General features: G+C 35.9%; 1 protein-coding gene across 1 annotated transcript; it reads left to right on the top strand.

The window, feature by feature from the left end:
* Nucleotides 1-134: 134 nt before the first annotated feature.
* On the top strand, nt 135-27,848 carry LOC142354516 (uncharacterized). Its single transcript, XM_075406840.1, has 7 exons — nt 135-576; nt 7,437-7,589; nt 8,002-10,612; nt 14,491-14,679; nt 15,154-16,100; nt 20,021-21,485; nt 27,172-27,848. Exons 1-7 carry the CDS (start codon nt 350-352, stop codon nt 27,427-27,429), a joined length of 5,850 nt encoding a protein of 1,949 aa, XP_075262955.1. The 5' UTR covers nt 135-349; the 3' UTR covers nt 27,430-27,848.
* The last annotated feature ends 147 nt before the right edge of the window (nt 27,849-27,995 follow it).

Here is a 27,995-nt window from a genome sequence, read left to right as displayed (position 1 = left end):
AAAAGTCCATTAAGAGAAACAAATTCATTAATAACCGGATGTTATCAAATATCAAAAAAACTTCAATTTTTTATACCTCATTTTCTATATTCAACTATAAGGTTTTCCCGTAAAGTTTCCCAGAAAATTGGGCTCGGGTCATTGAAGTGTCAAAGCAGTTTAAGCTGAAATCTTTGGTTCTTGCGCAAAATTGAATTTTTTGTTCTACGGTTTGTTTGTGACGCTCACACAAATACAAATGAATCTAAGTGACGTAATGCTTGCTATAGATGATATTCTAGATTCTGCATAATTAATTGTAGTTGCCGTTGTGGTAGAAATTTCTTGTTTTCTCTTCTAGTTCAGCCAAATGCAGAAAATGACACATCAGCTCTCAGTTCACGGAAACTTTCGATTATTGGATGTATATCTGGGCAGAACTGACTTGGTTGCTCTGGTTCTCGTCAATCATTTTAACAAGGAACTCGAGGTTCTTGAGAAGGAATTGACCAGAATCAACGGAGCTGGCTATCAATTAAGCAAAGTTGATGATGTCTACGAAGGAATGAGATGTGTTGCATTCGATTCTATTAAAAGGTATTGGCATCTCATGCAGCTGCTTCGAAAACTTTGTTAATTCCTGAATACTGGTTTGTCAATATAAGCATAGTTTCAGCAGTTTTTAATACTTCTTTGGCCTATATAAGTTTCGGGGCAAAATAGACGGTAATATTAGCTTCGAATTAAAAGGGATCTTTAAGTAGTAGTCACCCAATACGAGGGGACATAAAATTGCGTATAGAAGATTTTCTCGCTCAATGAGAGGGATAATAAGGAACGTAAGCGTAAAAAGTAAGAACGTCAAAGACGTGGCTCAAACAGGAAGTGGAGCGAAAAAGCGAGTGGTTTTGCGGCGTGAAAATTTTTCAGTCTGGTTAATAGCCGCCCTCATCTTCTCAGCCGGCTATTATAGCGCTCCTATTTTTTACAATTCAAAGAATTTGAATTGTATTGGGGCGCTGTCTTTTTTACGACTCGAAGAGGAGTATTGGAGAAGTCCTTTTTTTAATCACTTTAGTTGGAGTGAATTTTGAAGCAGGAAATGAAACGCGTGAAAAATTTTAGAGTGGTTTGGGCGCTGAACAAAAGTGAAGAGGGGCGCGAAAAGAGAGTGGTTTTTTGTTCATTCCGCTGTTTTCGAGAGAGCGGGAAATTGGGGTGTGAAAAAATTTTCTGTAAGGGAGCGAAATTTTGTTCACGTGCGGCTTTTTAAAACCGTTTCTTGTTAATTTTTTTTTGGTTTAGAAGTCTCATTATAATATTGTGTGATTTTTAAGGTTGCTTTAGTAGTGGTTTGTAGGTTTTTGGTCATTTATAAGAATTTTATACCATTTTGCTGGTTTTTCAGCTATTTTGCTGAATTTTAGCAATTTTTTGAGTTTTGTCTTGTTATATTGCTTTGTATGGGCTTTGAATAGACGCTTGTTAGTTACTGAGTCTTTAGATACCAAGTAACATTGTCTTGGTTTTAAACAATTTTTTTGTTAAGAAAAATGACAATAAACTGAAACATTTTAAATTATTCTTAATTTTTTGCTGTTTTTCGCTTTTTTTCTAAACTTAAAGAATTTTCTTAGCCTATTCGGTTTTCCTATTGTTATGGAATTTTTTCAGTTTTCTTTTTGCTCCATTTAACGTTCTTTGGCTCTATGTGCTCTTCTGAGATCAAAAAAGCTTATTTTTTTCTAACATTTCTTTCAAGTTGTTTTTATATGCTCTTTGTGTTCAAGTTTTTATAGCATTTGGGGATACCTATAGTCCAATTTAGTTGTTTTTGATGCGTGTTGTTTATTTTGATTTCAGTTTTGAGTCATTTTATTAAAGATATTTGAGTAATTTTTATGAAGATTTCCGCGAATTTTTGATTTTTTGCTGAAATCTTTCTATTCTGCTTTTTGCTACTTTTTAGTTTTCTAACCTTTGATAGGAACTTTTCTTGATGTTTTAATGGAATATATTTAGAGCGCTTTTCAATGACAGATATTACTAACTTTTCTTAATCTCTTTACTTTTTTTAATCAATTTTATTGGAGTGATTTTTGAATTGGGAAATGAAACGCGTAAAGAAATTTGGAGTGCTTTTGGCGCTCAGAAAATCTGAAGAGTCGAGCGAAAAGGGAGTGGTTTTCGTTCATTCAGCTGTTTTTGAGAGAGCGAGAACTGATGTCCGATAAATTTTCCTCTAAGCGAGCGATTTTCACGTGCGGATTTTAAATACAGTTTTTTTCCAACTTTTGTTGGTTATGAAGTTTGATTATGATATTGTATTAGTTTTAGGTTTGTTTTGATAGGAATTGAATTGTTCAACAGTTAATTTGAGTTTACTGCTAATTTGGAGGATTTTGATCAGTTTTGCTGATTTTTAGACAAAATTGAATGGATTTTTGCCTGTTTTTTGTTTTGATGCTCTAAGTGGGAATCGATTAGAAGCTTTTTACTTAAGATATTTTCTGTTACCAATTGACTAAAGTTCTCTTGGTATCAATGATTTTTTTCTTGGGAAATTTGGTAGAAAAATTGAGAAATTTTAAACCTTTTTTCTAATATTTTTTTAAAACTGAGAAGTTTCCTAGCGTATTATGACTTGCCCACTGTTTTGAGAACTTTTCATTGCTCTAAGTGCAAAAGAACTTTACTCGGTTTTATGCTTCCTTGTACTATTTAAAAAACTCATTAAGTTTTTCTAGTTTTTTTTGTTCAATTGGTGTTCGAATGCCGTTTCTATTCTTCCTATTTTTATGGCATTTGTGGATGTGCAGGGTTCACAATAGTTGTTCTATTTTTTAAGTCATAAGTATGGGCAATTTTATCCTTCGAGTTGTTTCCGGAATTCTTCCGGCTATGTTTTTTTTTAAGATCTGGTCACATATTTTATTTTCATGGTTTTTGAAGTCAAATTGGAGTAATGATTTTGGTCACGCCGAAACAGGAAATGGAGCGAAAAACCGAGTGGTCTTGCGGCGTGAAGTTTTTTCGCTCTAATTTTAAAGTAGAGTGAGAAAACGGTGTTTGAACAAAAATTCGGTTTCTCGGTAGTTTTTTGTTCACATGCGGCAGTTTCACTCTGATTTTTGCTGTTTTTTGGATTTTTTGGATCGGATTTTTTTCTAAATGGTTTTCCCAATCCATTCACAGCTCATTCTAGGCCCAGTTGTTTGTTTGAATTAAATTTTCATTTCGCGCTAGTGGTTTTTTTGTTCACATGCGGCATTTAGACATTGATTTTCTGTTTTTTTCTTATTTTGTCTGATATTTTTAAAAACGGTTTTCTCATTTAACTCATAGTCCATTCTAGGTCTAGTTTTTCTGTTTAGTCAATGAAAATTCTGTGAATTGTACGTCAGGACTTGTCCTGCTATGTTTTTTTGTTTCGTCAAACAAAAAAATGTTACGCTTTACCTCATTTTTGCCGCTTTTTCAACATTTGCGTGAAATCTTTTTGACTTCTCTTGGCTAGTTTTTCTCTTCTCTCATTCTGCTAAAAGTGATTTTGAACATCAGTTGCTCAGCAAAGCAATTCAAAATTAACAGAGTCTGTATAAAAAATTGAAGTCAGAAATAGAAACGGGATAAACCCATAAAGCCCAATTTTAGATGCCCGCTATTTGAACGTCGTTCCTATAAGTATTAGTTACCTCTCTCTAATGCTTATTGGTATTGATAGTAGCCCCTGTAGTCTCTCTCTAAGAAACAGAAGTATGTTCAACTACGAAATGCGATCAAAATAAATCGGACTTAAAGAATGTTTTTGTACAAAAATCTTTTTCAATATCTATTCTTTCAATCCCAGTCATGCTTATTGGAATCAACGTCGTCTATTTTGCGGCAATCTGCCGGGCATGTTTTTAAAGTGAGAGAACGGTGAACAAAAATTCGGCCTTTCGCTAGAGATTTTTTGTCAACATGCGGCAATTTCACTTTGATTTTTGCTGTTTTCTAATAGCCGCACGGTGATAGCTGGGGCTGTTATTGGCCTTCTCTTGGTGTTTTTTTTATTTCGTTGTCAATATTTTTGTTACGTCCATATGACGTCACAATCACTTCATATCTGCTTTTTGTTTATTCGTTCACGCAATTTCAACTGATGTGCGTGCGTGACGTCATTTTTGCACTCTTAGTGGAGCGAGTTTTCTTTTCATTCGCTTGATTAATCGCTTTCGTGGAGAAGCAATTTTTGTAAACGTGTTTGTCTTTTTTATGCAAAGTTTTCGCTTGACCGTTTTGACTTTTCGAGTGATTTTAGGTCCTTGACTTTTTGCGTCTCACGTGATCTAAAGTTCTCCGTCAATCACAATTTCAAGCTGAAACCAATTGGCGGCAATTTAATACGAAAGGTTAATTGAAAAGTGTGCCGAAACTGGTGTCATTTTTCCTTTTGTATCTTAATAGTGGTATATGTTAACCTCTAATGTGGTTATTTGAAGCCCACTTTTGAAATTCTTGGTCCCATTTAGATTCCCCCGGACTGAAGCAGGCTGCATTGATTAGAGCTCCCCGTTGTTCGAGAGCAATTCTTCCGACGTTTAGTCAGTTGTGTTTAAGTTTTTGATCACACGTGACTCATCTCACTCTCAAAAATGACTTCCTCACTTTGACTCTTCTTTACTTTAATTCAAAGAGAAAAGGTCATGTAAGTATGTGTCACTCTAAATGAAGGTTATTTGAGAGCAGCTAATAGAGGCAGCAATAATTTATGCAGATTCTTAATCAAAAAATGTAACATCTCATCCTTTATTGAAAAGAGTAACTTTTCATCTGCTTTTTTACTGCTTTTTTAGACTGCAGATATACGCAGCTATTGCGGCTATTTTGTGGCAATCTGCCAGCTACATTCAGATTTCTTGGATCAGACTTTTTTCTTAACTGTTTTCCCCAATCCATTCAAAGTTCAGTCTTTGAACTTTATGTCAGTTATTGTCCTGGGTTTTTCGAATTTTTGTGAGATGTTTTCACACCTTTTTTTGTTACTCTGAGCTTTCAAAACGGAATAAATAGGTAAAGCTCAGCGGTCACCAATTTTCTTTGAAGGACCTTAGCCGGAGGACATTAGCTTAGATTGGTGATGCTACTGTGAAGGTCGCGAAGCGATAGCGGCTATTATTGTCGACATCGTGTTTTTTCATCGTGTCCACCAATGGTTCTTGCGACCTGACTTCTTGGAAAAAAATTTTTTTCAATTTCAGTGATTTGTACTGCTTTGCATATAAAATTTGTGTGCGTGACGTCATTTGTTCTGCTTTCAGGTCAATTGCGTCGTTTACCTCACTTAGAAAAATGAATTCTGAACTGGCTTATTGAACTTTAAATTTAATGGTCATTTAATAATTAAAGATCAGTGGTGTGCATCTAAGTAGTGCTAAACGTATTTACCCCAATTCTTGAGTTATAGAGTCTCGAGTTTTTGATTTCGAATGTTAATTTTGAAAAAGTCCATTAGGGCTTTTTCCTTTTAGATCGTCTGTGTCTCATAAAATTGATAGTCCGAATCTAACCAAACAATCTATTGTTAATTTAATGGACTGGTGGCATTCTGTATATCTTAGTTTTTAGTATCTGTATTTTCGTATCTGTATTTTAGTATCTGTATATATCTGTATTTTTAGTTGTTTCAATTGGTAGAAGGCCAGAAGTGTTGCTATTTTCCGGCAATTTCTCGGTTATGTTTGAAAAATTTTGTTTTTTTTTCAGCCATAGGTGTCAAGGGCCCTCCTCCAGGTTTTGATAAGTTACTGCATAGTTTTGAATTGTAATATAATGGTTTTCGACATTTGATCATCACGAGTTTTTTTTGACAAAACTCGAAATATTTTTCAATTTCAACATTTGTCATGGTCTTTCTTGCATTTTTCCCCATAGAACTTGTTAATAAGTCACTGCACCGTTGCTAGTGGTAATGGATTGGGTATCAATATTTTAATAACACGAGTTTTTGCGATTTTTTGGTAAAATTTTATTTTTTTAATATTTCTGGAATTAATTATGTTCTAATTTTTTTTTCAAATTTTATGAGCCAGTGAAACTTTTTATGGCTTGAAAAAGAGATATTGTATAGTGTCTGGAAAAAATGAAATGGGCCTGAAGGTATTTTTATCACGATTTTTGAATTTTGCCATTGTTTTTACATTTTCGAAATTTGTTGTCATTTTCTGAGTTTAACGATCTTTACAGGAAACTTGTAACGATCTTTACAACGAAGCTTTTTTAAGGTCTTGCAGATGGATTGCATGGCAGAACTTACAGACCAAAACACTGGTTTTAAACTTTTTCCTCTGAAAATTTAGAAACTTTCTTCAAATTTTTGCACTTGTTATTTTTTTTGAAGCGTTTGTTATATTTCTCGAGTTTATCTACCTTTAGTGAATAATAAATATCTTTCAAATCTTGTGCGTGAGTTAAGGAGTATATTGAATTGTATCATTTTTGGCCTTCATGGTAAAAGAGTTACAGCAATGAATATTATAGGTTCTGATTTTAGTAATGATTATTTTAGGTTCTCAACTTTTGAGATTGTTTTGTTTGCTGAGATTGTTCAATTGATCTGCTGGGTACATTAGTTCTCGGTTTCTCATACAATTTTTTGGATTGTAATTCAGGACTTGTACTGCTATGTTTTTTAAATTCGTCTTCTCCATCTATGATTCTTGCGACCATTGACTTTTTCAATTTCAGTGACTTCTACTGCTTTGCAGTTAAAATTTGTGTAGGTGACGTCATTTGTTCTGTTTTTGGGTCAACTGTGTGAGTGACTCAGCTCACCTAAAGAATGACTTCTGAGTTCGCTTAATGAACTTTAATTTTATGAACCTTTACTAGTTAAAGATCAATAGTATGCATCTGAGTGTTGCCCAATGTATATTCCTGAGTAATAGTCTTGAGTTTTAATATTGAATATTAATTTTGAAAAAGCTCAATTAGGGTTTTTTCCTTATAGGGCGTATGCGTCTCATAAAAATGACAGTCCAAATATAGCCCAAAAAGTATTGGTCTATTAAAGGACTGGTTGTCAATCTGTCTATCTGATTTCTTTAGTTTTTTCATTTCCATGGAATTCCACAAGCGTCTATCGCGGCTGCTTGCGGACAATCTGTTGTCTTTGTTTACATTTATGTTCCTTATTCTCCCTCTCATTGGGCGAGAAAATCTTATGTATGCAACTGTGTCCCCTCGTATTGGGTGACTATCACTTTAAAGATCCGTTTTAATTCGAAGCTGATTTTACCGTTGAGACGAGATTCTTCACTTTGGTGATGGGATATTTATGAGGGCAATCGATCAAATGCGATTAAACAATGATACACTTTGAGAGGCTTCTGGATTGACTGGAATTTAAATTAAAACTAGTTTACTGATTTTCTGTAGATTGAGGTTGATAATAAACTAAACAGTGAAATATTTAGGAAATTTCTGAGATGTGAAATATGCCATGTGTTCTTGAACAACTTGCGCTCAGTGAATTGTCGCTCTCTTGACCATGGTCACAGATTCGCATCAACAGCTGACGCTCTTAGACCACTTCCACGAAGTCTATCGGAGTCTAAATTACCGTACAGGTGAGGACATTCTTTGTTTACTATAAAGATCACTGAATAACGTCAATCACTAAATTCTGTTACCATTATCTGGTTAATTGCTCTGGAACGAAGTTTGAAGCCTTTATTGTGGCCATGTGTCTTTCCTAAAATTTTTGCTTGAAAGGATTTGCAACTTTGTTCCTGAATGTTCTTTCGCTCTACCGATTTTCATTTTGTCCTGAGCTTGGAAGAATTCCATGGTTTGAAGGGCGACTTGAATTTTTGGTAGGGTTGGCAGCTCTCATTGTACAACTCAGATAAAGCGGAGGAAAAATTTGGTGGATTATTTTTCACAATTTTTTTTAGTACTGTGATGCTGAGCAAGATGCACAACCCAAATTCTTGAACTTGGATTAAAACTATTTTCTCAAATCAAATTTTGATGCTTTAGGTGTGTTGACCTGTACCTTACCTCAGTATCCAAAGCTAGTATGTGCGTAGTTCAGCAGACAGATTTTGACGCCGAATTGGAATTGTCTCGTCTAGTGAATTTGGATTTTACCGACATGATTATTGATGGTTTCCATGACGCTAATTTATGCGGCGATATTTGCCTGGGTAGCGAAGGAATGTTGTCGGCTTGCTTGCAGAAAAAATTCAAATCTGAACTGAAATCCAAATCTGTGACTCAGTTGCAATTTGACTACATCGAAATGCTTTCAGTAGCTGAACTGAAATTTTCCGGCGATTCCAAGATAAATCTTGAAAGTCTGGTTGAGAGAATTGAGCAATTCAATGATGGGGCGATTCTTGAAAACGGTGACGAGAATTTCATGCACGATGAAGAATCTGACAAGAATTCGACCAAAGTATGTTCTATAAGAAACAGTGCCCAAAAGTGGGAAGAATGTTTCGATATGATCAACTTGAATGAATTAGAACATGAAGATACTCGAAATGTTAGTTCTCCGACGATACTTTCTACTGGTAGCATTTCAAAGATTAATCACAAAATTGTCTCACCACGAAACTGTGGAAGCGTTTCATCGTCTGAAAATGAGTTAGCAGATCGGGACAACCGTGAACATAATATATCGGATCGTAATTCACAGCAGAATTTAACGTTGGAAATGAATAATAACTTTGCAAATGCTGATACAAAAATCAGCAGTAGCAATGAACAGAAAAAGATAAGCCTTCGCGAAATTAGGAAGAATCATGTAAAACAGAAGTGCGAAAAAGTTTGTGGCAACAAAGAGGAAGCGCTTCAAACTCAGCTGCTTGCTTCGGCCGAAATGGGTTCCAGTTCTTCCCTGGAGCCCGAATCACGGTCTAAAAAGCTGATATCTGGCAAGCTTTCAACGTCAAGTTGTTCTGTCAAAAGCAGCAGTTCTGAAAACGACTTTAAGTACTCATACTCTGATCAAGATTTGGCCATGATACAGAGTCAAAATAGCTATTTGAGTTCGTATTTCCAACTAGTTAATGATGGTCTACTTGCTGAATTCTACTACGATGCGATTGTAGTTGGAAAGAAGAACAAAATGTGGTTTTCTCCATACGATTTCATGAACAATATTGACTGGAAAATGACCACAGAATTCATATACCCTCTCTCTGCTCTGATATTTCCAATATGTTCCGTTTTTGGATCAGATATAGTTGCTATCAACTCCAGTAACTTGGAGCGAAAAATGGCTATTGTCAACTTTACACTGTGGGCACAGGCCTCGAGAATGGTCAGGAGTTTTGAAGTAGAGCAACTGAACTCAATGAAGGTTCGTGGAATCAATCTGGAAGGACCGGCTATTTTGATTATAGTACCTAATTGGACGTCTGCGCAGTTAATTGAGCAAATGTACAATAGAAGATTGTCATCGTTTAAGAGTTGGAGGCCCCATATAGTTGCAGATTTCGGCTGGGGCAATCCGACGAAATGTCAGCATCTTGTAACAACTCCGGCTCGATTACTGGAAAATTTAGAAAATGGTAGCGTTAACCTAAACAGGGTTAAGTTAATAGTTATGGATGAATGCGATGTTATCTTTGATTCCTTTAACAGGGAAATTGTGGAGAGCATGAACAAATTTAAAAGGTCAGAATGTCAACGAGTTGTAACTGATTGGCGACTCATGTTGTTTTCAAAGTCATATCACCCTAAAATTGATTCGTTTTTGAAAATTCGAAACTGGAGACCAGAAAAGCGAATTGATAACATTTCGTACATCTTCACGGACTTGTTTTTGGGCACAGCATTTTTGGGTGTTTCGCACGTTCCCCTAATTTGTAGTCATAAAAGGTCGGAAAAGTTTCAATTGGCGAAGCAGATTTTGAAGCAGAACTGCTGTGAAAATTCAGCTGTTGTGATTGTTTGTCAAAGTGAAGAAACTTGTTTGTTTCTAACCAGCAGATTGTTCAATGAAGGGTACAACGTAAACTGTGTAACTGATGAAATAAAACAGAGAATGCAACCAGAGCTTGAAGATTCAACGGATCCTCAAAGAAAATCATCGCTTTGTGTTACGATCGTTATTACAACAGATAGTTATTTAGACCAAATAACTGATCTTGGTATTGCCTACAATTTTGCTCTGTTTTATGAAGGTGTTGACAATTCAGATATGGATACCGAAATTGTTTTAAACCGAAGATGTTCAGTTTTGATGGATACGTTGGACGGGAAATCAATTAAAAATCCAAAGATTTTCCATTTTATTTCGGAAATGGAAACTGTGGAATACATTGTTTTGCTAAAGAGTAAATTTGAGAGCTCGAAAAGTAGAAACAATTGGACTTACAGTGTCGAAAGAAATTTCAAAGAAATGCTAGAAGAATTATTTATCAATTGTGAAAAGGAAAAATGTACAAATAAAAATAATGTGAAGTTGTGTCAACAAATGCTACTGAACCCTCAATACGCTACCCATTCGAAGCAGTTCATCAATTGTGGAAACCTCCTATGTTCTAGACGTCATCAAATTCTGTCGTTTGATCAGCCTGGAAGTGACGTGAAGTGTGTCAAATTGCCAACTCAGGGTTATTTTAGAGTGCGTGTCAGACAGGTAAAAGCATTCCATTACCGCTCTTCCATTTAAACAAAAAATCTGAACAGTTTCCTTTTACTCCGCAAACAATTTTTATTTTCGTTAAACTGCATTAACAAATTTATACGCTGTTTTGCAGTGATATATTTTGTATTTCGATTTACCCCCCAAAAATTAGAGTAGAGGAGTTTCCGGTGGGAAATCTGAAAGCGTATTCAAGTATTTTACCAAATGTGCCTTGCAGCCTTTTTTATTAATAGCTCTGTTAAGAATTTTGTAGCAATTATATTAGTCCTGCTGATTTATTCTCGAATCAATATTGGGATTCTTGAAGTTTTTGGGAATGGTACTAGGACTAGTAACTATTGGTAATATTCATGGTGAAAAGGTAATTTTGAGAAGCTATTATCCCTACCGCCCTGCTTCTGTCGCTTCACCCACCCACCACCCTCAATTAAGCTTAAGCTAGCCTCTGGAAACTGGAGCTGGCTACTGACGAAGCCAACCGCTTGCAGTCGTTTGAGAACAATTAGCCCGACGTTAATGTTTAAATATTTATATCCTCTCCACGATGAGGTCTTCACTACAGTTCTTGTTACGCACTGATTGTAGAGGTGGCGGTCAAGCAAGCCGATAGGCAAGCAAGCCGCATTTTGAAAATGAGGTCAAGTAAGCCGAAAAATGTTCGGATACCCGTATTTTAAGTTGCCCCTGTCGGGCCGGTTGGCGCGCGTCGCGGCTTCGCCGCGATAACCGGCCCGCTATTTCCGGATTACATCCCACAGCGGATGAGAGGCATGGCCATGGACAGCGGTCTGCTGAAGCCAGTACCCACTAGATGTCTAAAAATTGACGCATTTTTGTTTCTTTGGTGCATTGGAATACATTATGCACTATAATACTACGCGCAGTATTGATTGTAACGGCTGACAATGTATTATTTCTGATAGATTACATAACTATTACATAACTTTCGGCTTGCTTTTCTGTCGGCTTGCTTGCCTATCGGCTTACTTTGCGTTCGCCGATTGTAGAAGGTTTATTTTGATGAGAAGTTTGTTGTTTTAAGACATAGTTGAAGCAATTGACTTGTGCCTATTTAGCTGCTTCACTGTGTAATTTTAAACGGATAGTATTGATTAAGTTGGGTCGTGACCGGTCAATTGGCCGACATACAAATTAGCCGACACACCTTTTAGCCGACACTTGAGCAAATATAACTACTCGAAAAACACAGTTCACAATAGTTATCCGCGCATTAAGCGGTAAAAGTAGCGTCCCGTAGCTGTAAAACAAAATTAATTGGCTATTACTGCTAGCTAATTTGGCCATGCCTCAGCCGCCCGTGGGACTTGATATGAATCTATCACAACCGAACAAATTATTACGGCCGAACATAATTAAGGCGGCGCTTCTAATAACACTATTTAAATTGCAGTTTTGATTTCGGTCTTTTTCACGTCGTTGATGAAATCTGTCGGCCAAATGGCGTGTCTTCTAATATGTGTGTCGGCTAATACCCCTAGCCCCAAGTTGGGTTATTCAGAAGAGTTTTGGATGCGCGCTAACCACTTTATAGCTACTAATTTGACTATTTTGCTTAGTTGTAATTGTGCTTCAAAATGGAAACTTTCAATAAATCTGAACTTAGAAGAAACAAGTTTCCATAAAGTTGTTAATTATTAGCAAAGATGCTATATTGTATATATACAAACGAACTTTGAAAACTGCTTTACCAGTATAATTACGTCACCATGTACTTTTTACAGTATTTACCATTTACACAAGTATATCGTCAAGAAATTTGAAAAGGTAAATCTTCTAGGAATTTAGGTTCACACTACAATTTCCTACGTGTACATCAATTATGTTGTCATACAGTTGCTTTGGTTAAACATAAAATGTGTTATGGTCCTAGATGGAAAATGCCAAATATGGCCTTCGAATTGTTTAATTGAGAAGTAAATTGAACTTTTTTTAAAACAAATAGTAAGTGTTAATAAGGATATATCACATAATGAGGAGAGTTAAGCTCGAAAGATTGGTCTTGTCTTTTTTCAAAAATCTTTTGCTCGACTATTTTGACTACTGCTCTAGGATGTTTGTATAATAGCTGCGAAGCTGTAAGTGGATGGTATTAGATATATTAATGTTGTTTTTGTTTTTAATTGCTCTTGAACGAAGTTCATAGCAATAATTGTAAACGTGTCTTTTTTATGCAAAATTTTAGCTTGACAATTTTGACTTTTCGATTGACTTTTACGCCCTTGACTTTTTGCGTTTTGCGTGATCTAAAATTCTCTCTCAATCACAATTGCAAGCATCCGAACTCAATTGGCGGCAATTTAATACTAAAAGTCAAATGAAAAGTGCGCCGAAACTGGTGTCATTTTTTACTTTAAATCTTAATAGTGGTGTATGACAACCTCTAATGTGGTTATTTGAAGCACACTTTTGAACCTCTTAGTCCCATTATTTAGGCTCCCTGACGGTGATTTTCGTTTGACGTTTTTGATCGCGTCGAATCACGAAATGGAGCAAAAATGCGCGTAATTTTTGAGGTTTAAATCAGTTTTACTTGATATCTAACTGAGTGAGTTTTCGAAATCTTTCAAAGTTTTTGTGGCTATTTTTTTTTTTATCAATAACCGCCTATTGCGCTCCTTTTTACGAACTATAGTGATTTTGCTTACGGATCTAAATGTAAACGCCATTGCTCTACGTGAATAAAATATTTTTGTTTTGTTGAACAACTTCGAAGAGAGAATAATTGAGATTCCTTTTATACATGCAAAACTTTGAAAGAGATGAGGAAATTGGTTTAAAAAAGTTTTCGCTCAGTGAAATACGCGACTTTTCAAAGCAGTTTTATAAGATTCATTTGAAATTTTAAGGCTAACTTGTTTCTTTGACATAGAGAGTTGATGGGTAGAAAATTTTAGTATCGTTTTCAAAGTTTGAAGCAGATCTAAGTGTTTTCGAGTTTTTCATAATTCGAAGGGGGTCGATTGTTCGCGGTTCATTGCATTTTGTGGCCCATTAATAGGGCTTGTATCAATCGCTAGTCATTGGTTGACGGGAAAAATTATCGCCAGTTGTTTGGATTGGATTTTGTTAGTGTAGTTATCTGGAGCGATTGATAAAATGCGTTGTCATATTTTTTTAGTTTCCATTGAATGTGTCGCTTCTCTGAACTGTCATTGGAAAAATGCAAGCTCCAATTTCCAAAGTACAGGAGTTGTTTCTTTGGTGTTTGTTTTGTCTTCTATTTTTTTGCTCTCTAACCAAGTTTGAAGAAATTATTGTAAATTTGTGTATCTTTTATGCAAATTTGTTGCTCGACCAATTTTAATTGCTCTCAAACGAATCTTGTAGCAATTATATTAGTTCTGGTGGTCTTTTTTGTGCGATTTTTCGTCTGACCCATTTAACTTTTCGTCCTCAAAAACGGGATAAGCAGGTAGCGCTCGCAGGGCATTAAGTTCTCGCTCCTAAGTCTTGCTATACTCTAAGAATGCGATTCACCAAAACTATTTTGAGGAGATTGTTCACCCTCCTCCAACTGGCGATTTGAGCCCCACTCATCTAGCGCTCGCATCCCTACCCTCATCTCTTGACCCCCCCCCCCCTCTCTAAACACCCGGTCACCCCCTAATGCTAGCATCCCTATCCCTAAGCCATAGCTGGCTACTTTGAAAGCAATTCACCCGATGTTAGTCTGTTATGTTTTAAACTTTCTAGCGATAACATTCTATCGATTGCCTAAGACATTTGAGATTTGAGTAGCTCAATCTCTCAGACTTTATGTCTCGCAAAAACGGGATCAACTGGTAAAGCCCGAAAGCTTTAAGAGTGTGAGCAGCTCTCATAGAGCTTCAGTAGGTCATTTTATATAGGTCATGAAAGCAAATGAATTCTACGCAACATTGGAAGACTACAGGGAAACACAGAGTGAGCCATACAAAGAAGTATGTCGAGAAGTGTTGTGTCAAATTGAAGAAGAGATTGATGAGTTGGTGCCATTCATGAAAACAGCAGATGCTTCAGCTATACGAATTGGAAAACTGTATATAATGAAAAGGAATGTTGATTGTTTCCCTCCTTATAGTACGTGTTTTTCACCTCTCATGTTTCCCTTCAAAAAGAACAAAAACCAATGAGTTATTCTATTTTTTTTTCAACCGAATCATGATTTCTTCCAATTTAGTGCTCCAATTCAGTGCAATCGTGGTTGAGTAAAAACTTTAACTGATAAACCTCGATCGGATGCCCTAATTAACAGCGCTTTGGATGGCATTTCTTATGGTACTATTTTACTTTTTTATCATCGAAGTGAAATTGGATGGTCTCATCTCTCATTGGGTGAGATTAAAAGTGACTTTTCATGGGGGTGGTAAGAATTCATTGATGAAAACACGCTTGTCGAATTCCCTGCTCATTGGGCGAATAGATTTTGGCATTTTTTTCTGACTCCGGGTATCGCGTTGAAAAATGCCACTTAAGTCCTTTCCTTTTTACGTTCTTTTGAAGTCATTGTTACGGAAACAATTTACAGGAATCGAATCTTTCATCGTGGAATGGTGACCAGTTTCGATGTTACTACCAAATATGGTAGTCCGACCTCTGTCACGATTTTCAGAGTGGACGTCGGTGACACGATAACAAACGTAGATGTGTCAGTGTTGTACGACATACCACAAATGGAAAGAGACCTGCGTAGGATTCCGGGCCAGGCTTTCAAAGTAGTTATTATGGGTATTTGCAGTTTAGATGGGAACAGTGATTTCCCGCCCCAGGTTGTCAAATTCGTTGAGGATAAAATTGGTGGGAAACTTTTGGAAGGCATGATCGTTCTGTCGTTAAGCAATGTTATGTTTGTCCATTTGTTGACTCTGCGAGAGAGAATGGCTGATGGTTCTTACCCACGTGCTGGATATCGAATTAAAAACGACTTGTTAGAAAAGCGATATTGCATCAAGAATGAAAATCAAATGTTCCTTTTGCACGAAGCTGCTAAAGAAGTATTCGAAGATCTGCCAGTTTTGAAGAAAATGCTAGCAGCAACTGACATTCGCTACCACGAGTCAGACTCACTTGAGCCAGAGACATTTACACCAGTATTTTTGGTTCCAAATCGGTCAAAGAAAGTTTCGAACGAATTTTTCATTATAAAGAAAAGTACCCAAGATGAAGTTGAAAAATTGCAGGAAAAGATTGAGAAACAGCAAGCTGATTATAAACATGTATCTCAGACGGAACCGGGAAAATACGTAGTTGCAAATATCAAAAGGAAAAATGGGACGTCATTTTGGGCGAGAGCAAAAGTTGTGAAAGTGAGTGTTGTCAAAAAGGAAGCAAATGTTTTCCTAATTGACGCTGGAGAAATGCATCTTGTGAAGTACTCTAGACTCAGACACTGTCCCAACGACCTGTTTGTTTTGCCTTCTGCAGCCATTTGCTGTTCTCTGGTCGGAATTAAACCGATTGAGGTGTCAAGTGGTTATAGGTTAGCCTATATTTCATATTTTGAACTTTAAGAAAATAACGCCACTTACGGCATTTTTGTTGAGATTTGATTTTTTTAGCTTTTCTAATTGCGAGTCATCATAAATTTTGAATCAAAGTTTACCAAGCATAGAAAAGCGAGGAAAAATTTTTTGAATCTAATTGTGTATTTTACACTATCATTTATGCCTAAAAAGACAGATAAGAAATCAATACTGATATGATGTACACGCCGCTTTTGGTGATATCAAGACGAGGTAGCAGGTTTTTACGGTTTTATTTTAAGTTCACGAAATTGAAATTTGGAGTAAATGCCATTTTTCAATTTGTGATGGAAATTGCAAACGTTTTTCAAAGGAGTGCTGAAGATATGGTTTAGTATACCAACTCTCTTTCTAACTATTGCCCAATTTTGTTGACAGTAATTTATTGCGCTGAAGCCTTAATTTGTCTCTGAATGTTCAGGTAGCATTTATTCCGCTGGTTTTGTAGTTGATCTGAATCTTAAAAAGTTTGCTGTATAATTATTTATCTCATCACGCCCAAAATTCCCAAAATTTGTACAAATGCAGATGATATAGCAAAAACATAGCTGCAAGACCATGTAACTGAAGGACAAAAATGAGTTCCGAAGCTTTAACTCGAATAAAGTTCAAGGTAAGTTTTATAGTGGTTGTCGTGTTTTAATGCAAAGTTTTCGCTCGACTTTTGATTTTTCGAGTGACTTCTATCAGCTTGACTTCTTGATTTTTGCGTAACCTAAATTGCAGTTTTGTTCACAATGTTAAGCAGCTGACCTCAAGTGCCGGTAGTTTTTTTGTGAAGGTCAAATAAAAAGCGCGCTGAAATCGGATTCACCGTCAATTTAGTTTTTAGCTGTGGCCTATTAAAGCTCTAATAACATCATTTAAAGACATTTAGTGGACTTAGTACTCTACGACCTACTTATCAATTAGCCCTAAATATTGTGACTGTTCTGTGTCGGTCCCCAGTGTTTTGGTGCCCCCAATTACAAATTGTGTTAGCATATAGCACGTTACTATCTTAAAACAGAACGTGCGCCCGGGGGCGTAAAATAACTATTGTAAACATTTTGGTCTTTTTTATGCAAAATTTTGGCTTGACCGTTTGACTTTTCGAGTTTCTTTTTTGCCCTTGATTTTTCCTTTTGCGTGTCAAACTTACTCTCTGATTCTCAAGTGTCGGCAGCCGCACTCAAGCGGCGGCAGTTCTCTTCGAAAAGTGCGCCAAAATTCGTTTAATTGTTTTCACTGGAAATTTTATTAGTAGTTATAGTGGTATCTAATCACCTATAATGACGTAAGCAGGCTGCAGTAGCTCCCACTATTCTTTCGAGAGAAATTATTTTGTCGTTGGTGGGTTATGTTTGTTAATAACCGCACAGCCATAGCTGGGGCTATTATTGGCCTTCTCTTGGTAGTTTTTTTATTTCGTCGTCAAGATTTTTGTTTCGACCATATGACGTCACATCCACTTTTTGTTCATTCGTTCATGCAATTTCAACAGAAGTGCGTAGGTTACGTCATTTTTTGCTCTCAATGGAGGGAGTTTTTTGTTCATTCGCGTGATTTATTTTTGGGTCACACTTGACTTGCCTCACTCTCAAAAATGACTTCCTCACTTTGGAATTGACTTTTATTTACTTTAATTCGAAGATATAAGGTCATGTGTGTGTGTGTGTGTTTGCGTGTGCGTGTGCGTGTGTGTGTGTGTGCGTGTGTGTGTATGTGCGTGTGTGTGTGTGTTTGTGTGTGTGTTTGTGTGTGTGTGTGTGTGTTTGTGTGTGTGTTTGTGTGTGTGTGTGTGTGTGTGTGTGCGCGTGCGCGTGCGTGCGTGCGTGTGTCATTCGTTCATGCAATTTCAACTAATTGCATGTGTGACGTCAGTTTTCGCTCTTAGTGGAGCGAGTTTTCTGTTCATGCGCGTGATTAAATTTTTGGTCACACTTGACTTACCTCACTCTCAAAAATGACTTCCTCAGTTTGAAATTGACTTTTATTTACTTCAAATCAAAGAGATAAGGTCAAATGGGTGTGTGTCACTCTAAATGAAGGTTATTTGAGATCAGTTAATAGAGGCAGCAATGACTTATACAGATTTTTAATCAAATTATAACAGATCAGCCTTCAATGAAAAGACGAATTTTTTTGGTCTGTCTTTTTTACTGTTTTTTTGAGACTGCAGATCTATGAAGCTATTGCGGCTATTTTTTGGCAACCTGCCAGCTTTGTTTTTTTCATTTTTGTTGTTGTTAGGTATTTGACCAATGTAAAATCTCAAAATCATTCCTTATAATTTTATAGTATCCAAACTTTATTGCCTCCAATATTGGACAACATGATGTGAGTTCTTTAATGTAGATAGTCGAAAGGAGAGCTCTTAGTATTGACCTGCAATGTACTCCATCTTAAAACTAGCACAAGTTTGAGCTGCAGGCCTTAATTTCAACCCTGTTTGTTCTGCAACTCAAGCGTGATTGAAACCTGTACCCGGATTTGTATCTTAATCTACGTATTTCAAAATTTGCTTCTTTGAAATTTTGGTTTAAAGTATCGAATATAAATTTTCAAAAATAAATGAAAAAATGGTAGTCTCATTTTAATAGACGCAAATCGATCTGGGGCTATTATTGGCCTTCTCTTGATTTTTACAATTCAAAGCATTTGAATTGCATTGGGGCGCTGACTTCACACATTTTTATGATTTTTGAAGTCAAATTGAAAAAATGATTTTGGTCACGCGGATACAGGAATAGGAGCGAAAAAGAGAGTAGTTAATGCGGCGTCAGTTTTTCTCTCCAATTTTTAAGTGGAGTGAGAAAACTGTTTGAACAAAATTTTTCCATTGTGGTTTTGTTTTCTCGTTCTTGGTTTTGTTGTTTACATACGGCAATTTGACTTCGTTTTTTGCCATTTTTTGTTTCAATTTTTTGTTATCAAATTTTTCGTTCAATTTTTTAATCAGATTTTTTAAGCGGTTTTCCCAATCCAATTGTTGTCCATTTTAGGTTTATTTTTTAGTCACTAAAAATTCGTTGAATTGTCTCGGGACTTGTCCTGCTGTTTTTTTAAAAAAAAACAGCAGGACAAGTCCTGCTGTTTTCTCAAGATTTCTCTTAACAACCATATGACGTCACAATTTCTTCAAATCTGCTATTTGCTATTTGTATTGAAGTTTTTGATCACACGTAATTCACTTCGTCTCAAAATGACTTCCTCACTCAAGTTTACTCTTATTTTCTTCAATTCAAGGAGACGAGGTCAAGTGAGTGTGTATAACTCTAATTGAAAATTGTTTGAGAGTAGATAATGGAAGCAGCAATAAGTTAAACAGATTCCTAATGAAAATATAACATCTGAGCATTATATAAAAAGAAGTTTCTTTTTTATCTGTTTCTTTTACTATCTTTTTGAGAATGCAGATGCACGAAGCTATTGCGGCTATTTTCTAGCAATCTGTCAGCTATATTTTAGTTAATTGCTCTCGAACTAATTTTTTAGTAATTATATTGGTTCTAAGTTCTTTTTTAAGATTTTCGGCTCGACCGATTTTTCATCTGAGGCTTTTAACTTTTCGTCCTCGAAAACAAGATAAACAAGTAGAGCTCCAAGACGGCCGTGCCACTCACCACTCTAATGCTAGCATGCCTAAGCCACAGCTGGTTACTACCGAAACGAACCGCTCGTGGGTCGTATCAGAGCGTTAGTCGGTTGTTAATTCAGAAATTAATGTTAATGCGTTTGTTAATTCAGAAATTAATGTTAATGCGTTGTTGCCGGTGTTTAAAAAGTTATCCCTAGTCCAATTTAATCTGTCTGTTGATTTTCTTTTGTGATTATTGTTATTTTTTTCAAAGTGCTGTTGTTAGAGTAGCTTATTCATAACTTTCTACTGTTTTAGTCATGGCCTTCGAGATTTTCTGGCTAACTTATCAGACGTGTCGCAGTACGAAATTGCAGCTTTCCCTGCTAACCGAAACCAAAGTGAAGGCAGTAAAGCAGCTTTAATCCCTGTTGAGCTATACTACAAGTCAACGCCAAGTTCTCCGGGTTGTTCTTCGGTATCGAAATCCAAAAAGTTTTCAACGTTGTCAAAAGTTCTGTGCTCAGAGGGCCTAGCTGATGGAGCAAAAGAATCCATGGATCCAATTTTCTGTTCAAAATTGAAAGTTAATCTGCTTGATTTTCACGTGTCAACAGACTTGTCTGACGACGACAGAGCCGAAATGCTGACTAGAATCCTGAAGCATGTTGATGTTAAGAACAAAGATTGCATTGATGACTTTGAGAACGTGATCGAAGATATTCTATTTATTTTGTGTTCTTATCTGCAGAGCAAAGTTTTGGAAGTTGCTCTTTCAACGGTTATTTTAATTTCGAAGAGCTGTGAGATGAAATCCGATGAAGTGAAGAAATTGGTCCAGAAGTGTTTTTACAATTTGAAAGATCCATCAGTTGAACTTGTTAAATTGTTTTATGAACTGTTAGATTCATGTGCCGAAGCACGAAATGTAATTGCATCCGATATCTTATCTGTAATTTTGTACCAATTAAATTCAAACATTTCTACCCTTGAAATCGTAAATGAGCTTTTAAAGCTCGTTAAATTGATAAATTTGTCTGAAATATCGGAGAATGAAGTTGAACATTGTGTTATTGTCTTCACAAATTTGCTGCGGAATCATTCTATCAATTCTTTGCCTGTAATACCTCAATACGTAAAAAGTCTTTCGAACCATCGCTTAAGATCTTTAGTGGAAAGTTTGAAAATTTCGCCGAGTTTTCTATCCTTGTTTCTGCGAAATTTTAATTGCGAATTAGACAAGACGATTAAATTTGACATGATATCTTTATTGAGCGAGTTAATGGAAGTTGATCGGTTGAAGTTTGTGATCGGAAATAGTAACGCGTTGCTTGAAGCTCTTGAACATGACATAGATCCTGAAATGAACCCGGGTAGGCAGAACATAATGCTAAGAAAGAAAGCGAGATCATTATACGACGCCATAATGACTTTCAAACGTGAATTGATAAACGCAAACTCGGTTGGTGCACTTAACCAGGTTTTAGCCAGAAACGAAGTACAGGATTTGTCGGATCTTGGATTAGATTTGTCGGTTTATGATAAGCTGACTCCCAAAATTGTGTGGTGGCAAACAGAAAGCAGGATTTATTTGGAAGTTCTTGTTTTTGGCACCAGAGCGAAAAGAATTACGTTTACGCAGTGCAGACTTGACATTGAAGTGTTGACGAATGATGAGAAATTTTACTGTGTAAATCTGAATTTGTGCGCGGAAGTTTTAACTGAAGGAATCGAAAGTGCCGTTACACTGAGTGGTAGAAGTTTGCAGTTGCAGCTAATTAAGGTAAAGCTGTTTCTAGGCTTGCTTCAATCTGAAAACGCGAGAAAGGCATAAATTAAGTGAAAATTTAGGTTAGTCGTTTTACATTAGTCGTTTTATGTTTATCAGACGATACTCGGGTTAACCAATACATTATTAATAGTCGCCGTCAGCCTCTCAACAGCTATTATTTAGGCTCTCTCCTTCTGTATTTTAGATTCTTATTAATTGCTCTCGAACGAAGTTAATATTGTAAAAGTGTCTTTTTATGCAAAATTTTTGCCTGACCATTATTTTCTAGAACAATCTTTCTATGGCACTTCTTGAGTGACTTTTTCAAGCTTGACTTCATTTTTGCCTGACCTGGATTGCTCTTATTATAAGTGCCTGATCTTCGAGTGGTAATTGTTTTAGTCTAGGACGCGGGAGGCCAAAGGTTTGAATCCCTCCTTAGTCGGATTTTGTGCAAAAGAAGAGTTTGTTTGCTCTAGCCCCTTTCAATTTAATTGCCACGCCTATCGTTCGAGGGCAATTTGTCCGACGTTAGTCAGCTTATATTATTAAAAATTGTAATCAATAGTTGAAATGCACTGAAGTTTTTTCTTAATTGTTTCTTTGCTTGATATTTGTCCTTCTCATAATATTAATTTGTTATCTCTTGGCAGATTGAGACTGTTGAGGTTCTTTGCTCTAATAATCAGTTTGAACTTGAATTCATGGGAGTATAAGTCAATACTTGTCGTACCTTTGTTCCGTTGGCTAACGCTCAGTTTTCTTTCTTCGTTTTTGTCATGAGGAAATGCAAAAAAGTTCTCAACTGTTTTCTTTTGCGTGGCATCTTATGAGTAGAAATGCGTTTTTTCTATCATGAATGACTTATATTCTAAATAATTTTTATTGCGAACAATTTAATTGCGAACTTTCGGCATGCAATTTAAAAACAACACGCATATTTTATAGTAAATAGCCACTAACAAGGCGTGTGGTTAGAATGAACTGGCGAGATTTTTTTCTTACAATTGTTTTATGAAAAATCTCGTTTTTTGTATACATTTCGTCTCAATTTTGGCTTATTCAGAGAAGATGAAGTGGCGTTTTTCAGGCGTTTTTCTCAGTCAATTTTTCACATTGATATACTAGACATATAAAATATTATCGGAGTCATTACAATGCCCACAAAAAGTGTCCCCATTTTTATCATAACGTGTCCCCAGTATCATAACGAGGAGAAACTAAGATCTTCTGATTTTCGTTCGTGTAGTATTCTAAATCGCTAATTTCGTTTAGTATTCAATCCATTGGTGTTCACCATTTGATTGTTCATGTTAGTTTTTTAGTTATGTTTATTACGTTATTATGTTCTGCTTGATTAATCATAACGGTTTGGGTTTCTGAAAGTATTTGGGTTGAACTTTCATCATGTTGGCTAACTTTGATCTAAATTAGATAAATTGGCGCCAAGTTATTCAATGGTGTCTAAATATGATGATGATGATGATGGTGATAATGATGATAAAAGGGCTTATGACCACTCTTTTTGTTCCCAAGAGTGGTTGTTGTTGGAGATCAATGATGTCATAGTTTCAGCAAGCTTAGCAGAGCAAATGGGTTTTCAGAAAATTTTTGAAAGTCGAATAGTCTTTCGTCTGTCGTAGATATACTGGTAACTCGTTCCGTTGTTTCTCTCCTTTGTAGCTAAAGCTTATTTTTGTAATTTCATTTTTACATTTCGGTAGTCTGAATAACTCCTTCATTTTGGGATGTGATGTGACGTTTCGAGAAAATAACTGCAAAAGTTACGAGGGTTCTGTTGTGCTAATCACCTTGTGCGTCATGCTTATATGATATTCTGAACTCTATGGGTAAGCACTGTAGTTTTTTTCAAAAGAGCAGTGGTGCCCAAAAACTAGCGCATCTCAAAAACAAAAATGGCTGCAGCATTCTGCATTCTTTGCAGTTTTCATAGGAGGCCTTTGTCAAGTTTGATATACGTTGAGTTGCAACAGTCCAAGGCTGAGAAGGTAAAGCATGTAGCAATTTTTTTCCGCCGTTAGGATCTAATATGCTCTCTGAGAGAGTATATTTTTTGAATCTGTATGTAGCAGTGTTTACAAACTTTGTTCACTTGGGTTGCATAACTGAAATGACCGTCTAATGTAATCCCCAGTGTGCGTTGTGACGCCTCCAGAGCATTTATCTCCAATTGCTACACAATTTTTTCTGTTGTGCAGGCTTGTATTAAAAAGTTTTAGCACAGTGCCTTTTATTCCAAGAAAATGTTCTAAAGATGAAAGTAAGATAATTAAGTCGACAGTATCAAATACTGAGCTCAAATCAAGTGCTATCAGGGGCAAAAGTTTACCCTCATTTAGTACCTTTGCGATAATCTCTGAACAGAAAAGAACTCCAGACTCCGATAAATAGCCCTTGCGGTCTGGCGATTGATGGACAGGCCACAAAGAGCTTATAGTAAGATGAGACATTAGTTGTTTTAGAAAAATTTTCTCAGCCAATTTCGATACAGTTTTTCAGTTTGTACTGGTCTGTAATTGTTCATCTCAGTAACGTCGCCTTTCCTGTGGAGAGACCTGACAATACCTTCTTTGAGAGTCGTTGGAAAAATCCCACTTAATAAAATGCTGTTTATAAGTGAGACAAAACACTCCGGATACGAGCATATCATGGCTTTCTGAATCTTGGTAGGCACTGTCATTATTGGATCTAGAGTTAGAAATTTCCCTGCACATGTGTTTGACTTCCAGACTAGTTAGCTGGATTAAACCCAAAAGTTGCAGGTAGTGCTTTAACCTTTTCAGAAAAGAAAATGTTAGCAGCCAAATCCTGAGCGTCATTGAATTCTGGGAGTGGTGCAGTTTTCCTTCTGAAATTTATCAAATATTAGATATCTTCTTGTGCTAGCCGAGTCATACTGTCGTTGAGATAAGAAGTTGCATCGTTTAAAGTTTCTTAAAACTCACTCAAACAGCTTTCAAACTTACTTCATTTTCCGTTGTGGGTTATTCCTTCAGTTCTTGTTCCAACCTTAATTTTTGTCTCTGCATTTTGAAGCATTCAGTTTCAAAATACCTGGGTTGATCTTCACATTGATAATGTCTTCCCTTGGTAATTTGTTGAACTCTATCTTTCACTAACGTAAAGTACAGTAGATTAAAAACATCATTAATTAAAAGTTCTTCGCCAAAAATTATTCACGGAGAAACTTGCACAATTGAATTTCAATTGTTTTTGGGTTTTTTTGGTCTTAGAGTAGTCTAGCTTTCCTTTCATCGATATTATTAGCGACTTAACTGTACCCTTAGCCTTTTTCATTTAAAATTGTTGTATTAGTTTTCATTGCCATTTTGGGTTGTGCCCATTTTTATTAAGTTATGCCCAACGTATCTTTTTCAACGTGTTTTTACGAAGTTTTTTTAAATCGATGTTCTGGCCCTCAAGTACAGCCATCGTCGAAGAGTTTATACAGCGGGACAATTTTGAAACCCATTATTGTGTATCCAATTCTGCTGTGAGAAAACCAAAGGTGTGATCTCCGGGAAACATTGAGGTTCCCTGATTTTTTGGTGAAATATTAGTTTTTTTTGTCATTTTGTTGACTTGGGGGTAACTCTTGACTCGTAAAATTTAGGGTTTAATAAATGTAGACTGCCTTTTGATAATCTTAAACAATTCTTTATGTATGATTTTTAGCAGCCGTTTTTTTTTCTGTTATTAGGTAATACAATGGTAACCAAACTCTTTCTAGTCGTCTTACTCTAACGCCTTGTTGAACAAAAACGTAAAAAAACAAACTGCCAGTTACCGTTCCCATTGTCATTTGTTGGCTAATCTGAGATCATGCTTTCTGTTTTATTGCTCCTAGTCTGTTCTACATTTATGTTTTTTTTTGTGCTGCGTTAGCGAGATGTCAAGAACTTTATTACAGAAATTACAAACGAGTTATCCATCAAATCAAAAGTTGAATAAGATCTACTGATAATAAAGAACCTATAATAAAAATACCCTTAAAACCTATAAGATGCAAAACAAAAAGGCTCGTGCCAGTCTGTTCGTAGCTCAATCTGTTCCAACATAACTCAAGGTTGCAAAAACAACCATTAATTTTTTTCAGAGCAAATGTTGGCATTCTCCAAAAGCAAATTATATGTATTGAAGAAGATTACTTGTGCTCTTTGAACAAAAAAATGTCGTCTTTTTTCGGCTGACAAAAAGGAAAACTCCTTAGTACATTATAGAAAGATAAGTGTAGTAAAATTTAAAAGACGCCGACACAGAGAAACCTTACAAACACACACACAGTACAGGCACAAATACAATCACAAAAATACAAACCCTAAAACGAGGCGTGGACTTCTTGAGGCAATTTTATTGGTAATTGTAAAATTGACACCCAAATTCGAAATGATTTTTTAAAAATTATTTCAATTTTGTTTTCAATTTTGATGTTTAGTGAGCATAAGGCTGTCATCTAAGGTTCTTATATAGTAGTATTTAAAAACATTGGTTATCAGTAGATTTTTACGTTGCGGACTTCTCACTCTTCGGAGTGTTTTTAAAGAAATCGAAAATTTTTTGAAAAAATTCCAAGTGAACTGAAATGGACTCTTTTTCATTCTTCAAAAACACTTGGTTTTTATATGATGAATTTCAAAATCAATAACCCATTTCTTTTTCAATCAACAGAAATGAACACAGTCTGGAAAAGATCAATTCGATGTGCCGTTTTATAATACAGAGAACTGAAAAATAATATTAAAAAATATTTAAGGTTTGTATTAAGTTTTAGAACCTGGTGATCAATGAACTCTGACTCTCAATTTCCTCCGGATTGCACCGTACTAGAGGAGTTCAGTATGTATGATCTGCCCTGACAACATGAGGAATACACGTAAAAAGATGAAAAATAGTTCCATCTCTACCTTTCATCAATGGTTTTTGGTTGATTTGATGTTCCTTCCATGGAACCGATTTTTACTTCTCTGCGGTTCTGAAAATACTGAAATGGCTAGTTTTTTTGAAGTAAGAAGAATTTTTTTGAAAAAAAAACAGATCTAGAAACCATTTTTCGACTTATAGTTTTAACGTTTTCAAAATAGATTTTGCTATTTTTAGAGCTCTAAATTGCTTGAAGTCTTTGTTTTCTAAAAAATCTGTTCGATACAGAGAAAGATTGGTTCCTGCAATAGTTTTAATCAGCAGGAAATAGAAAGAAGGAAAAATTTTAAAGAAGATTTTTGGGAAAAATGATTTTTACATTTGAAATAGTCAAAATTGTTTTTAGTCTTGAAACTGTAATGAGTTACTCCTGACAAACAAAAATCCTTTAACCTAACTAATTTTTACTACAAATTACCCCCCAGCCGAGCGATGTTTTTTCAGAGCAATGTTTTATATATTCAAAACTAGATCCCCAGGGCTACAAAATTCTGTTTTTGTTTTTTCTCTACGTTTTTTCTCTACGAAGTAAAAATTTGACTGAAAAAGCCATCCTCGCATATATTCCGTCGCTTTGAAAAACGTCGTAATTGAGATTTTTTGTTTTGCATAGAAAATGTATAAATATGTCATAGCTTGTTTTAAATTTAAATTGAACAACCCTCTTGAACTATAGCAGGTTAAGAAAACGCAAAGTTGAAAGCCCAACTTTCGAGTAGTTTTTTACGGAGTTTAGAAAGCTTTTGACTTTGTTTAGAAAGCGCCTGAGACATGGCAACAGCTTACAGACAGAAAGATGCCAAATATTGTTTATAACATGGAAAAGATGGCGGATGCTGAGGAAAACAACAGCAATTCAGATATTAAATGGGTACAGAACAGAGGCGCAACTCTGATTAGGAATTGTGTCCCCGATTCAGGGTTGCCTCTCAGTTCGGCAGATGACGAAAACAGCAGTCTCGATTCTGACTCAGGGAATGACGAATTCGATGACGAGCTGGCGTACGACGACTAGCAACGAAGTGGAAACTACAGTGCTGTATTAGTTGATAGTCTTAACCGAAATCACCCTGATGAACAATTCATTAACCCTTTGGTTTTCTAACCTATTAAGTCAAGTTTTGTTGAGTTGAGTTGATATATGAAAATTTTCATGAAAAGATGATAGAAATTGAACAAGGAGGCTCGGTAATGTGCGTACGCAAATAAGGTTCCGATCCCGCTCATCCACATTCTTGACTTAATTGGGTACCAAATGATGAACAGATAGAAAACTTTCAAAAATAAAAATATAGTTCAATAAACGACCAATGGAATACAATAATGCCTAGAGGACCGATGAAAGTTGTTGATAATATGATTACTAGAAAGGACAATAATAAATATCAAACAACAAACATTATTTATGACCAAAACTCGATTTCTATAATAGATAAAATCATAACAAAATCAAACTCGCATCAGATAAAACCTACACAAAACAATTTAACCTATACTCCATTAGAAAAGATATGGGTCCTGTCCTCAATGCGACTAGTTAACAGGTGGACAAAAAAAGAGCAAAGAGGTGCGAAGTTCGAA

Source organism: Convolutriloba macropyga, chromosome 15, assembly GCF_964194025.1.
Source record: "Convolutriloba macropyga chromosome 15, txConMacr16.3, whole genome shotgun sequence".
Lineage (NCBI taxonomy): Eukaryota > Metazoa > Xenacoelomorpha > Acoela > Convolutidae > Convolutriloba > Convolutriloba macropyga.
Note: the sequence above shows the minus strand (reverse complement) of the source record. Positions and strands in the feature narration are given on the sequence as shown.

What these genes read in the sequence shown, in the direction of transcription:
- LOC142354516 (XM_075406840.1), top strand. Translation starts at nt 350, where the DNA reads ATGCAGAAAATGACACATCAGCTCTCAGTTCACGGAAACTTTCGATTA. An exon ending in GCATTCGATTCTATTAAAAG is followed by an intron (nt 577 to 7,436) that starts GTATTGGCATCT and finishes TGAAATATTTAG; the next exon opens with GAAATTTCTGAGATGTGAAA. An exon ending in GAGTCTAAATTACCGTACAG is followed by an intron (nt 7,590 to 8,001) that starts GTGAGGACATTC and finishes TTGATGCTTTAG; the next exon opens with GTGTGTTGACCTGTACCTTA.